The sequence below is a fragment of the Hibiscus syriacus genome, unplaced genomic scaffold (genome assembly GCF_006381635.1).
Source record: "Hibiscus syriacus cultivar Baekdansim isolate YM2019G1 unplaced genomic scaffold, ASM638163v2 tig00003103_pilon, whole genome shotgun sequence".
Taxonomy (NCBI): Eukaryota; Viridiplantae; Streptophyta; class Magnoliopsida; order Malvales; family Malvaceae; genus Hibiscus; species Hibiscus syriacus.
The window spans coordinates 145,181-158,810 of NW_024061962.1; the positions used below are offsets into that span (position 1 = coordinate 145,181).

General features: G+C 33.9%; 2 protein-coding genes across 3 annotated transcripts; one reads left to right on the forward strand and one right to left on the reverse strand.

Annotated features, from left to right (window-relative positions):
• The first annotated feature begins 6,429 nt into the window (after window positions 1-6,429).
• On the forward strand, window positions 6,430-7,564 carry LOC120174616 (protein PHYTOCHROME KINASE SUBSTRATE 1-like). The gene is made up of 2 exons (XM_039181423.1): window positions 6,430-6,945; window positions 7,049-7,564. The coding sequence occupies exons 1-2, from the start codon at window positions 6,430-6,432 to the stop codon at window positions 7,562-7,564; spliced, it is 1,032 nt and encodes a 343-aa protein (XP_039037354.1).
• Window positions 7,565-8,899: 1,335 nt separating this feature from the next.
• LOC120174684 (cullin-3A-like) lies at window positions 8,900-12,741 on the reverse strand. 2 transcript variants are annotated; one of them, XM_039181456.1, is made up of 4 exons: window positions 12,689-12,741; window positions 12,089-12,304; window positions 9,113-11,177; window positions 8,900-8,910 (listed from the first exon to the last, which is right to left on the reverse strand). In XM_039181456.1, the coding sequence occupies exons 2-3, from the start codon at window positions 12,247-12,249 to the stop codon at window positions 9,140-9,142; spliced, it is 2,199 nt and encodes a 732-aa protein (XP_039037387.1). In that variant the 5' UTR covers window positions 12,250-12,304; window positions 12,689-12,741; the 3' UTR covers window positions 8,900-8,910; window positions 9,113-9,139. The 2 variants fall into 2 exon arrangements, with proteins under 2 accessions (XP_039037387.1, XP_039037392.1); XM_039181461.1 differs by lacking the exon at window positions 8,900-8,910 and having other exon boundaries at window positions 9,011-11,177.
• Between the last annotated feature and the right edge of the window lie 889 nt (window positions 12,742-13,630).

Genomic DNA, 13,630 nt, shown 5'->3' on the forward strand with positions numbered 1-13,630 from the left:
TTAGGTTTTAATGGTATACAAAAGTCAATTTTGAGTCTAAAAAGACAATGGTGTGACTTTATTGACTCAAAGAAAGGTTCAAAAGGGTGGTAATGTCAAAATATGGTTTTTTGGTAATGACCATGAGTTATTTTAGGTAAAGAATCAACGTATTTTATTTTGGGGTTTAAGACAAGATAAGAAAGGTCTAATCTTGTCATATGTAAAAAATCTATAATTCTTGAAGAATTAAAAGAATATTTAATTCATTTAATATTCTAAGAACTAAATATTAAAACTCGTTCAATTATTCCACCTTAGAAGTAGTATAATTTCAGTCGTTTAAAAGATTAAGCAAACATGAAAGATAAAAAACGTGTTCAAACAAAATAATGCTCTCAGTGCAGATAGTAGATGCAATGCCCCCTTCTTTGATTGTCCATGCCCCTGAATCCATCTGGTTTTTGATCTTGCGCTTCTGTGCCTTACAGTTCTCAGAGGAATATATGGAGCTTCTTATGTGGTAACTGCACACAGCTTCAACATCATAAACCGTAGGGAATGAGAACTATTCTCTTAGATCATCCTAGAAGGCTCAATCCTACAACCTGTTGAACAAACTTCCACCGTACTGATTTCAGTTTTTTCTTTAATTGTTCAAATCTTGCTTCCATGTAATGTCATGTGATCAAGACCACTTCATCAAATCCTCCATGACTTTATTTCATGTTTATGAAAATGCTTAAAAATGAAATGTAAATGCTAAATGTAAAAATGCATGAAATGCTCGAAGCATTGATCCGAAAACATGTATGTTATTATAAATAATCTTTATTGGGACAAAAGTGTTATTTTTGAAGAGACAAAAAACTACTAAGTCTTCTAGACCCCGAACAACTTCTAACAGGTTGACTCATCTTCTGTTTTCTTCTGTCACCGGTTGAATACCCTGTCCAACCGCCTCAGATTCTTTAGCTAAACTGTGCAAGTGACAAGTTGTTTTTTGTTCTTTTTCCTGAAGTATCAAATGACTGCACCTTTGTTGAAACTGTTCCCTAACAGAAATGCCATTGGATCCTTCCATTGATAGGAGTTATTCGAAGTTTATTTGCTTGTTTCATGAATTTGTCAATAATGCCCTCCAATTGCAGCTATCGTTTTGCTCTTGTTGTCTTTGAAATGACTCTCCAGGTCAGTAACCTTTTTCTCATCTTGCCCCTGCAACCTTTGCCAACCTATGTTTGGAAAGTTGACTTTTGATGTACTTGATTGTGGGCACCACGTCTTGAATGTGACACATAATTGTCTTGCAGATTGTCCTCTTTTTCCTTCTGAGTCTTTTCTGACCATAGTCAAATTTTTGCGTTTTTCATCTCTTGTATTACAACCCCTTTGTCCATTAATGCAAACTATTTACATTTAACTAACACATTTTTGTGGATCAACACCTCTTTTGAATGATGTAAATGATAAAAATGAAATGAAAAAGGACAAAATGGAAGGAAAAAAAGTTAGTGAGATAAATATAATATAAAAAATAAGGAAAATAAAAAGTTCTACCCCACATGTTTATTATTCATTACCCGGACATGATCTCTATCCCGCAAGTTGGTTTTGAATAAGTCCTAACCACATAAATTTCTAGTTCACATGCTTTGAACAGAAAATAAAGCAGGAAATAATCTCAAAACAGCCTAGGGTTTGAAGTGAGGTTTTAGGGTGGGCTCTAATTCCCTTTAGTCTCCTGATTTAGGTTCTAAAAAGGTACTCAAGTTCTCCTTGCTGGTGCCCCTTGGGCTTGCCAGACCTTTAGTCCTAAGCCCATTACAAGCTCACGTGGACTAAGTTAAACTCGAGAGGAAATATTCTCTTATGCTCGTATAGTGAATAAATTCACACGAAGACATAAGGTATATGAATCCTGAAGGTTACTTGTTAGGCCAGCACGGAGAATAAATTCTCACGAAGGCGTCGCTTTCACCGCTACTTAAAAAAGGTTTGGAGCTCGGGTATAGAGCCTGAGATGAAAATTTTGAAAATCTGAAATCATTGAAAAAAGTCAGTACAATTATTTATTTGAAAAAATAATCAAAAGTAAACAATAAGAATCGAATAAATAAATTAAAATTTAAACTTGTAATTTTCGCTCAAAAAGACAACCGGAAATTAATTTTGGCCTGACTCACTTACATGTCCCTAGTGAGGTCGCCAAGCTGTCATAACCATTTTTAGGTGGAACAATTATTTATTGTTTAAAAAAACGGTTAAGACTTTGGATTTGGAAAATTTAGTGATCTTGGATTAATTTGAATTAAATTGAAATGAGTCGTCATCGGCTTTTGGGTTAGATAGGTTGAATACCTAAAACGTCTTTTAAAATCAATTTTAAGAAAAATCAATTTTAAGATAAAAATTGGTCTGCGTTTACCAAAGATTCGATTAAACGGTTCGGGAGTCGGCTACAGTAAATGAATGATTAGCACCCTTAAACTGCCCAGTCTGTACCATTTTAATTTATCGATTGTCTTAATTACGAAAATTAAAATTTAAAGACTTGATTTGAATTACTCGTTTAAAAGAAAGTCCTTTTACTCGAAATGAGATCTTGAAAGCATTAACTTAAAGGACTAAAATAGCAGAAACAGAAACTTAAGTGATTAAAATAAAATAACAGAAACGTAAGTGTCAAAATCAGAAATAAATAAAACAAGAGATATGACATCAATGATTAAATTAAAAATAATTAATCCTAAGTTCCAAAAATGAAATAAATAAAAATGCATAGATTCAGGTATTATAATGAAAAACATGCCTAAAAGTACATGGACTAAACAAAAATCAAATCAAAAATACATAATATACATCATAAATGGATAAACTACAAAAACGATCCCTGCAGGTGATTATTTTAAAACACGTCAAACTTAGGGGATTTAAAGTGCAATTTTCCCCTAAAGATTTCTATAAATAACAAATTTTTTTTTATTTTCATTTCATTTCCTTTTAAATTATTTTCTCTCTAAAAAATCGATCAATTGTTAGTGAGTTACCTCTATCGGTCGCCCGCTCCGTCGTCGTTGGCCACAGCCGCTGGTGGCTGATGGTAACCAAATTTCACCAGACGGTCCGTCTTGACCTCCCCATCTTGGATCTAGGGTTGGTTTTGCATGAATCGGTTTCGTTCGTCGTAAAAAGGCAAAAAACCATTCATCTTTCTTTTCTCCGATCCATCGTCGTCCGCCGTTTGATCGTCCTGATTTTTTTGTATGTTGTTCGTGTTGTCCTTACGCATCATTTCACCGTTTGGATCGTCGATTGGAGATCTCTATCACCGGCGAAAATCTGGAAGGATGTAAGAACCCTTTTTCTCTTGTATTTTTTCTATTTCGAACATATAGGAAAGAAAAGAAGAAAAAAATAATATGCTGCTGGAACAAATGAAATAAAAAAACAATCTGTTAATGTATCAATTTTCATTGGAAGAATTTTCGGGAGAAAAATCCCTTTTTACATTGCTTGGTTCGAATGAACCTCGAAAACGATAGCCTCATTTTTTTTGTTCAGACTCTCCCTTTACATTTTTTCATTCGAATTCCCTTTTTTTTTTCTCCCTCCTTTTTCGTTATGTTCGAGACCCTCCTTAAATAATTTTTTCCTTTTGTTTTCAATCATCACCGAATGTCATTGTCCATTTTTTCTTTATCTTCTTGCTTGCTTTTTTTTTTTTTTCCTTTTGCTTGATTTCATTTTTCACCGAATCCCCTTAATTTATGGTTGATATCAAATGGGGTGTGGGCTCAGATTTATGTTTCTTTTTGACTTTGGTCTTTGGGGTATTTGATTGTTTTCGGTGGATTTGTGTGGTTTGGGGTAGGTAGCCTGCAAAAATAAATACTTATTATAAGTAAAAAACAAATAATAATAATAATAACATAATGTATTTAATATTATTTTTTCGACTCGAACAAAAACAGGTATCTACACCTTCTATGTTTCCATTTTATCATCTAGGTTCTGAATGCGTTGTGTCAAATGCTTCTTCGCAGCCTGCCCACAAAGGTTTTGTAAACCTATCAGAGGCTCTACGGATATTATAATATTACATAGCATGTCATTTTAAAATCAAAACTGATTTCAAAACTAATTAGGACAATGTATACTGGAAGATGCATATTCCTTGAGAAAACTTCATCAAATAATAAATTTAGTGAACACACACAAAAAAGAAGAATCACTAGACGAGTACGCAAAAAAGAAATCTTTTACTTCTTTTAGAAAGTCTATGCCCAAAGTTTTTGGTCCCTACTACATCTCACCAAATATGGCACTAATTAAAAGGCAATTTTCCATTAACATGGATCACAATTACTTTGACCGGCCAAATCCTATTTTAATGAAATAAAGGAACTTCAAGGCATGTAATACATTTTGGTTGCAGAAAACTGCACCAGTGAAGCATTTAAGCCGAAACCATGGTAAGAAAAAGCATTGAAGAGAGCATAAACTTACAGACAGAACATCTGAGAGAGAATCCAGATGTTTCGTTCAGTTCTCCACAGCCATCGCCATAATGCGTTTCGTGACCCAGAAAAGATCAGAGAATGAAATTCTCTAGTAATTAGGGGGAAAGAAGTGTGAAAAGTAGTCAAATTACACATCATACATCAGAACTGAAGAGAAATAGAGCTAATTGTAGAAAAAGTTAATATCAATATGCAAACTAGTCAAATTACAACTCATACATCATAAATGATGAAATCGCCATATTATTTGAAAGACTTTAATGATGTGGATGCAAAAAAATCATAATGGCCAAGTCCGACTTTGGGGACTTTATTTTGGACAACACAATATAACTAAAGGTTTGTTTGTTTCACGTAAAACGTTTTTCAAAAAACGTTTTAGTCATTTTTCAGTATTTGGTTAGAGGAAAATTGGTTGGTCAATGTAAAACATTTTCTTGATCAACAAAATTTTCTCTGTGTTTTCTGGAAAATGACTAACGGTCTGATTTTTCGTAAGTAATTTTTCAAACTTTTTACTTCAAATAATAAATACTCAAAATAATTTTATTTTATGAATTTAATATTAATAAAATATTTTAATATCATTTTAATAAAAATATTAATTATTAAAATGTTTAAAATATATTTATTAATATTTCTAATAATATACTATTATATTTTTAATATTATAATAAAATAATCAATTATATTATAATAATATAAGATATTATATTTTTATTTTAATAATATATAATAAATTAGTAATATTTTTAAAATATAATATAACACTATTACTTTAATAAATAATTAATATAATTTATAATATTTTTATTGCAATAAAATATACCAATATTGATATTTTTATTAATAAAATTATAAAAATATTATTTTAATAATATAAATTATTTTAATATTTTAAAAATAATAATATTAAGTTTTACGATAAATAATATTATTTATTGTATTTAATATTTATAATAAATAATTTTTTAAAAATTCATCAACTAGTGTAAAAAGAGTTTAAAAACATCTTCTAAACATCGTAAAACGTTTTCCAAAAAATATTTTTTTAAAAAAATTTATTCATTTTACGGAAAATATTTTCCGAAAAATGTTTACTATGAAATAAACGGACTTAAGATGGTTGACCATGAAGATGGCCCTTGGGTTCCTGAGAAGATATTGGTTGCTGTTAAGCAATATTGTGTTGTAGGTGGAAACTCAACAACTGCACAGTGATCAGCCGAGGAGAGCAGACTTGGAAACCTTTTGCTCTCTGTTACACGAAGTTCGTGACATGGATGGATCTGATTGGTTTCGTGGCTGAAAATTTTTGCTGCACGGTTTTAGGGAAGGCAATTTCGGTAACAAACTATGGATCGATATCGATCACTGTGGGTTCATTTGTATTAAATTATGAATAGTCAGCTTTAAAAGCGTATAAGTTTGATTATATTTTTAGTTTTGGTCTTATTTGCAAAATGTTAGATCCAGAAGAGTTAATGCACGATTCCCTTTCTGTCGATGAGTTGTCAAGTTGTTTTCTTCTCTAGTTGGTTATCCATTATCGAATTCATTGCAAAAGAAGAAAAGGCATAGTCGTGAGCTCCAAATTTGTGGAAAAAATGAAGTTTTGGTGAAGGCAATAGCAAGCATGTGGTCCTACGTAATTAAACATGTATCTTTGCAGATGTTGTAAGCCTACAAATAGTTGTTAAGCCAAGCTGCCTGGTCTTAACTCAGAAACTCTCTTCTTTCTATAACTCAGATTCAGCCTTGGGATGGGAACTTGTAAATTTGTTTTGTACGGTTCATCATCACTTTTAAATATTCCTTCCCCTACTCCCAGGTTTTGCCTTTTTTATCAGGTCATTTTCTGTCAGCTCAATGGCTACGGTTACATTTACATCAAACCTGTCACGAACATCAGCCTTGTTGAAAAACAATGGCGAAGATGGAGAAATTGGAGTGTTCGGAGCTGAAAAATATTTTCAATGGAGCAATAGATGTTGATGCTGGTGGTCCAATAACAACCAAAAAAGATTCAAACAAGTTGGAAAGCACGAAACATCACGTGATGAAGCCATTGGCACATCAGGCAGCTCCAAGTATGCGTTCAGAATCAAGCTGGAATAGCCAAAATCCATTACTTGATAACATTGTTATCCAAAAACCTCGGCCAAAACCCAGTAAGCCTGTGAATGCAAAGTCTTTCTTTACTTCTCTTGCCGCCTGTAATTGCAACTGCTTCGATAGAAACTCCATTGATATCGACGTGAGTGAAATCAGTTTCAAAAGACCCAACGGTGAGTTATTATTTCAACGAAAGCAAAATAAAACAACAGCCGCTATAAAGGAAGACCCTTTCACATTCCGCACCATGGATTCAACCGTGGCTATTCGGCCTATTAAAGTGCCATCGCAAGGAGATGTCGATGAAATCGGAAGGAAATCGTTGGAGGTATTCGGCTTTCCCGTAATCGGGATTGGGAGGCGAAACAAGTCCTTGAATCTCGAGAGGAGGCGTAAAATGTTATCATGGGATCATGCAATTCCCAAGGTAGGAGAAACTGAGAATAACAATAATTCTAAAGGTAATTGTAAGTGATGCGAGTTCGGATTTGTTCAAGATCGAGAGCTTAACAGGGAAACCGAATCATTGTTACGCACCGAGCGGGGCCAGTATAGAGTGGAGTGTGGTCACTGCAAGTGCGGCTGAATACGATGAACGAAGGCCGCCCACAAGTTTATCGAGTCCGATAAAAACATTTCCAACCGCCACCGACTCAAAGACGAAAATCAACGTCCAGAGGCCACGTTCTAGTGGTCTATTGGGGTGTAATAGCTCGAAAGCAGTAAAGATAGATGGTGATGCGCATAAAACGAATCAAAAGGCAGGTTTAGACCCAAGAATGAGGCATGTGTCGGACTCGTACATGCCCGTGACGAGACTTGGAGCCGACAGTAAACTCGTTGATGCGGGTGCTTTTGAACGTAGGCTGATACTCGCCACACGCTCCCTTCCCGTTCCTCCTTCACATTCACCATCACAAGCTTCTCCTCTGTTGTATATTCAGTAGTTTGGAATTACGTACATGGAGCTGGAGTTTATCTTAGTTTATGTAAAATTTTGTTCTACTTGTCATGAGACAAAGATTACTAGTTTTATATTTCATTAATGATCCGAGTTAAATTTGGGAATTCAACTTGATATGTTTAAACTTAAATTTATTCTACTTTGATTTATTATAAACTAATTCAACCTCAAGTGTAGAACCAAATAAGACTAGTATAGAACCAAAGAAATGATTTCACTGACCTTGTGCCCCTAACAGGCCATGTGCTTGAGGAAATTGGAAGGGTAAAGGTAGATATTGCAACACATCACCACTATGGAACAACATAGTTATGAAAGGAACATATTTTGTGGGAATGTAAATGATGTTTGGTTAGATGTCTATTTGCACTGAAACTGAATATAATTCAATTGGACCATTAAAAACAAGACGTATTTATGGATCCAACTAAACTGTTATTTGAATTGGATGAAAAACTGGACCCATAAAAGGGAATTTTATTTCAATGAAAGAAATGACTGTACCATAACACAAAGAGGGATGTTGGTTGGTTATTTAATGAAAAAGATGAAAACGACAAAATGGTCCCTCGTTTTTGCCTCACATTATGGACCGACAGCGGCCAAAAGAACACTTTATTTGAAATTAAGTGTTTGGGATTTGGCATACTATTGATGACCAACCATGCCCTCTGTTTTCGAGTGGTAGTATACATATTGCTTGTAATTTGCAAGGTGGTCGTTTCTAAAGAGAAGAAAAAGATGCAAGTCGGCCGGCGATGGATAATGCCCCCTAGGCATATGGAACACAATTTTAGAGCACCCAAAATCAAGCAATGCAGATTTCAAACTTCAATATTCAATAATTATATTATATTTAAAATCAAACTAAATATGATTCCTAAATGAAGGATAAGCTAGGCCAACATTATTTTCTTCTTCATTAAAACTTGAATTTCAATGTCATATACAAAATTGGCATTAGCTAGTATCTTAGCTGTGGCACTTAAACCCATTTCTAGATATCTTCCTTTCTATTATGAACATCAACCGTATGAGCTCAAACAACAAAACGGTGGGTAAAACAATTAATTATTCACACTATTGGTATCAATATGTTTTCATGTACCATTTGGAGTATTTTAATTGTTATATATTAATATTTTTAATTTCTTAAGAGCGTCTTATAGGTAAGTAAATATACCTTAGTTATATCAATATAAGAAAAACTTGTATAATTGATAAGTTCAACAACTTAATTAATTGATGCTTGGTGGTGCCGAAAAGACACCTTATCCAAGTATTTATTCATTCAGAATTAATTGATGCTTTGTGGTACCGAAAAGAAACCTTATCCAAGTATTTATTCACTCATAGAAGCCTAAAAGGCTGGCTGTACAGGTACTAAAGATACGGGGCCAGTCCTTAGGGGTTAAGCAGTGCAATATAATTGGAAAAGCATAAAGCAACAGATACATATTCATTAAATGTTCAAACAAATGGAGCTTGCTCAGTATGTAAAAACAAATTTTAACTTTGCCAACTGGGGTACAATTTCATATCTATTGAAGCCCTATCTTTAGGCTAAATACCGATACAATTTCCTATCATTGCCGTCCCTTTCCAAGAATTCCCGCTCGATAAGAGACTCAATTCGTTTCTTGATCTCCGTTGGGTTCGCCAGGAACCGTGACTGCAACTGCTTTGTAACCTCAGCTATGATATTGTTATGATCCAGGACCTTCCTTGATTTCATGATCCTAACAATTGCAGCTTCGATCTGCGGCTTCCTGTCCTCCTCCACTCTTTGTCGCGTCTCGAGCTTTTCGGGTTCTGATTCCTTTTGTGCAACCACAGTTCCAATCTTCACTTTGTAGAATTTGCTTGTGAACTTATCATTGAAGAAAAATGTATCATCTGTACCAATATCTCTACTCATAGGTTCTTTCCTAAGAACATTCTTTCCCCTCACGCATGCCATCGATTGCAAGCACCTTTTCAAGTCTGAAGCAGGGATCTCAGTGGCTTGTTCGATCTCCTTGTAGCTAAGCCTATCAGCGTTATTGAAAAGCATCAATACACACAATTGGTACGTTGAAACATTCAACTCATGCTTTTGAACCTTCCCAAAAGTGGCTTTTACATCTGCTGTCCCCATGTTAGTTTGCCAAGACAACCTCCGACCAGTATGGGTTCCAAGATAATATGACCGAAACTTCTCACACAGTGCTGCCATTTCACTGGGCAGATTGCAAGTAATAGTAGGCTGAGTGGGCCAAGACCCTGTCGTTAGAACCTGAACAACTAGGGTAGGGCCTTCTGCTAGCTCAGGATAGCTGGCATAAAACCCTAGCATTGTGTCCTGGGAGGTCTTCATGTCTGTAAACATGCCTTCTAATTTTGAAGTATACTGATATCCACATTCTGTCTTAAGCTTGATTATCAGACTTCTCTCTGCATCATCAGATACAGTTTTTCCTGACAAAAGCCGCTTAGCTAAGTGCTGTTTGTAGTACTTTTCAAACACATCCTTCTCCTGCAGGTAGCGGAACAGCATCATAACTTTGTCAAGAATGATCTCCACATCCTCCTCACTGAATCCTTTCAATCCTTTGCGCAGCTTGTCATCCACAAACAAGGAAATGAACTCTGGAGAACGAGAATTCAAGTTAATGAAATACTCAAAAGAGGAGTTCAGGGCATTCTGGAATGTCTTGGCATTGCTAAATGCTTGACAAATGATTTTATCGTATTTGTCCCTTTCACCCAAGAGCCGCTGGACAAATTCCACAGGATCTTTCGAACTTTCTGCATCAGTAACCAGTTGTTTACCAGTTTCTCTGAGGTGAGAAGTCATCACATCTCGTATCATTGAGAGACCGTTAGTAACTCGTTTAAATAAATTGTACATTCTACCCAAGTCTTCATACTTGTCATCAAGAAGCATATTTACCAAGCCAGAGTTCTCCATGTGGACCAGTCTCGTCATGTGGTTAGCAATCATCTCCTTCTCCACCACATTAGTTATCTTGGCTTCACTCTTGGCATCCAAATGGTGGGTAACTCTTTCAATTTCTTCATTTAGACGTATCTCTGCCTTTTTTAGATAATCCCCACAATCACAGCACTCAATAAATTTTTGAGATTCAACCTTATAAAACTCTGCAGAAACCTCAAGAAATGGATTCTCAAAATCCTCCTGATAAACAGAAGAACCCAAATCCATAAGCATCTTGATTATATTCCTCATCAAACCCCGGTCTATAACTTCACCAGTTCGTTCTCTGTGCACTAGTGAAAGAAGCATGCTCAGAAGCCTTGACTGTATTTTCCCAGAATGTATGATATTATCCCTCCACAAGTTGAGCCCCAGCTCATGAACAGGGGTTTTACGAGAATTTGGAATATAAGTCCGGTCCATGTACATCAATATGTCTCGAATCATTTGCAGTGCCTTGTTGTAGTCATTCCATTTCCTGTTCAGCTCTTCAAGAAACAAATCACCTTGAGCAGCCTCTATAGATTTCGATATTTCTTTGAGGTGTGCAGTCATAGTTGTAACAAGTCCAGAGTAAAGCTTCTCACCAAATTTGTGCAAAACCATGTTGTACGCATTCCTGAACTCGTATCAAAAAAGCCAACATCATAAAGAAAAGATCCAATATTTAATCAGCTCATGTGAAAGTCAATTAAGATAGGTTCCAGAGCGAGCACTCTTGCAAGCATAAAACAGAAGTTTAGCACAGATGCAAAATTCCTCTCTGAACAACTATGGGAAATTACAGTGCAAATATCAAAACTGACCCTAAACTAGAGTTGAATTACAGCTTGGCAAAATATATTAGCATGACACATGTTAAAAGCTAAATGTAATTGTCCTAAAGCAAACAAAAGAAGAGTCCGTTGCTACTCTAAACTCCATATCAATAGTTGCTTGCTAGCAAAGACAAGGGAAACAAAGAAAGAAGCATAAATCCACAAGGAAAGCCAGTTACTGCTCAAAATTTCATATCAATAGTGAGTTTATATATATATTTAAAGAAAACAGTTCATTCTTTCACCACAAGCAGTATAAGAATCTTTCTTCACCTTCTCCCATCTAATTAAATCCCTACTTGAAAAAAAAATCATGCTTTCACTACTCAAAACCCCATGTTTTTTTTTTCTTATCATTTTTTTTGGGGGGGGGGAGGGTGGAATTTCAGAGACAATATCATCCGAGAATTGAAAATCCAATGGTTCCCAAAATGGCAGTAACTAAAACAACACCTAGAACAACTTAATTAAATCCCTAGACGCCGGTTACCTTCATAGGCATCTCTAAAAAGTACTTTCAACAACTTCGTAACCTAAATCAATATATAACATAATCTATCTGATGAGAAACTCTTCACAGTTTCAACAAATTTATGAAATGTTTTTCGACTTAAACGCAAAATTACATATATATTTCTGCACCAAACTCATATAAATAACAGACCAAATAGAAACATTAAATCACATAATTTAAACAAGAAGAAGAAGAAACCTGTAAAGCTCTTCGAAACTGAGGCCACTAGCATTATGATTGTAAATCTCATGGATTGCGTGTTCGAGAATTTTCCAGGTCTTTTCAGCATATTTCGGATCCACCACGACCCGGTGCTTGAACGCTTCTATCTGGAAATTCCTTTTCTTTTGATTACTCATTTCCTTCCTATCTTCCTTTTTCGCTTCAAATCCCAAAATTGATCCGAACGAAAACCTTCCGAAATAAATCGATTCAACCCCCAATAAAAACAGATGGCCAATTAAAAAGGGATCTACAAAACGTCCGATTAAAAAGAAGAAGAAGAAGCTATTGAACGATAAATTTCGCTTCCGGACGGTAGCGCCAGGTTAGCTTAGCTAATTAGTGTTTGTAAATGAAAAGATTATTTTCAATTACAATTGACATAAATATATAAATATATGAAAAGATACAGATTTGAACAGTATGCCCTAAAATAAATGAAACTAACATGCTTTCCTAACAACGAAAACAGATAATTATAGTTATAATTGAAAACTATTTAGTATTTGTTTGCGATGCAAAGATGAAAAATACAGATATAGAGAGAGATAGAGGGAAAGATAAAGAAAACTTCACCTTCTTCTGTTGGGTTTTGGATACTGTTTGGGAAGAGAGGATGAAACAGATGAGACGCGTCATATTAAAATAAACACTTTTTTATATAATTATAATCTTCGAATAAATATTTTATCTATAAAAACAAAAATTATTGGAATTTCTATTTGATGATTTCTTATACAAATGAGAAAGGAATATGATTTATACTTTAGATAATAAGTATTAATGCCATCTAATCACTTTAACTAAATTAAAATTAATCATTCTTGCACGCTCATATATACTTCTAGGTTTGTAGTTTAATAATAATTTCTTTTAATTATTTAACCATTTAAAAGATTAAAGAAGAGGGTTAATAAAAAATAGATTAAAGAAGGCCAATGAAGCTTTGCTTTATGAGGGTGGGAGAATTTTGAAATTTGGACTTTCTATATATTTATACTGATGCAGTTATAAATTGTTATTCAAATAGAAAAACAAATTAAAAGGACGGTTGATATATTTTTATAGTTCGAACTCATCTTATTATATCTGATTTACTCTTATTTAAATTAATATTTTATAGAATGAATAATTATTTTATTTTTTTTAGATATTTAATACTCTCGTCTATTTTATATATTTATTTTGATCATTTAATTATTTTTTTGACAACATTATATTTTTCTTTTGTTCATTGATTATTAAATTTAACCGTTGACTTAATAGAAATGATATCGTGATATAATATAATAACAGTTTTAGTCTTTGGAGCTTCTATAATTTATTAAGTCAATCTTAATTTACAATAGTTTAATAAACATTTAATATTTTAAAAACATATAATTTAATTTTTATTTTATTTTAAAATAACTAAATAATTTAATAAAGTTTAAGGTCGATTTGTATTGAACTTTGACAAAACATATAATTTATGTGCAATTATATCAAAAGGTCGATACCCCATCGTTGGCAGCTTCA

Coding starts and splice junctions, on each gene's coding strand:
- LOC120174616 (XM_039181423.1), top strand. CDS start 6,430: ATGGCGAAGATGGAGAAATTGGAGTGTTCGGAGCTGAAAAATATTTTC. Junction 6,946..7,048: donor TCGGAAGGAAATCGTTGGAG/GTATTCGGCTTT, acceptor TTCCCAAGGTAG/GAGAAACTGAGAATAACAAT.
- LOC120174684 (XM_039181456.1), bottom strand. CDS start 12,249: ATGAGTAATCAAAAGAAAAGGAATTTCCAGATAGAAGCGTTCAAGCAC. Junction 11,178..12,088: donor AGTTTCGAAGAGCTTTACAG/GTTTCTTCTTCT, acceptor ATACGAGTTCAG/GAATGCGTACAACATGGTTT.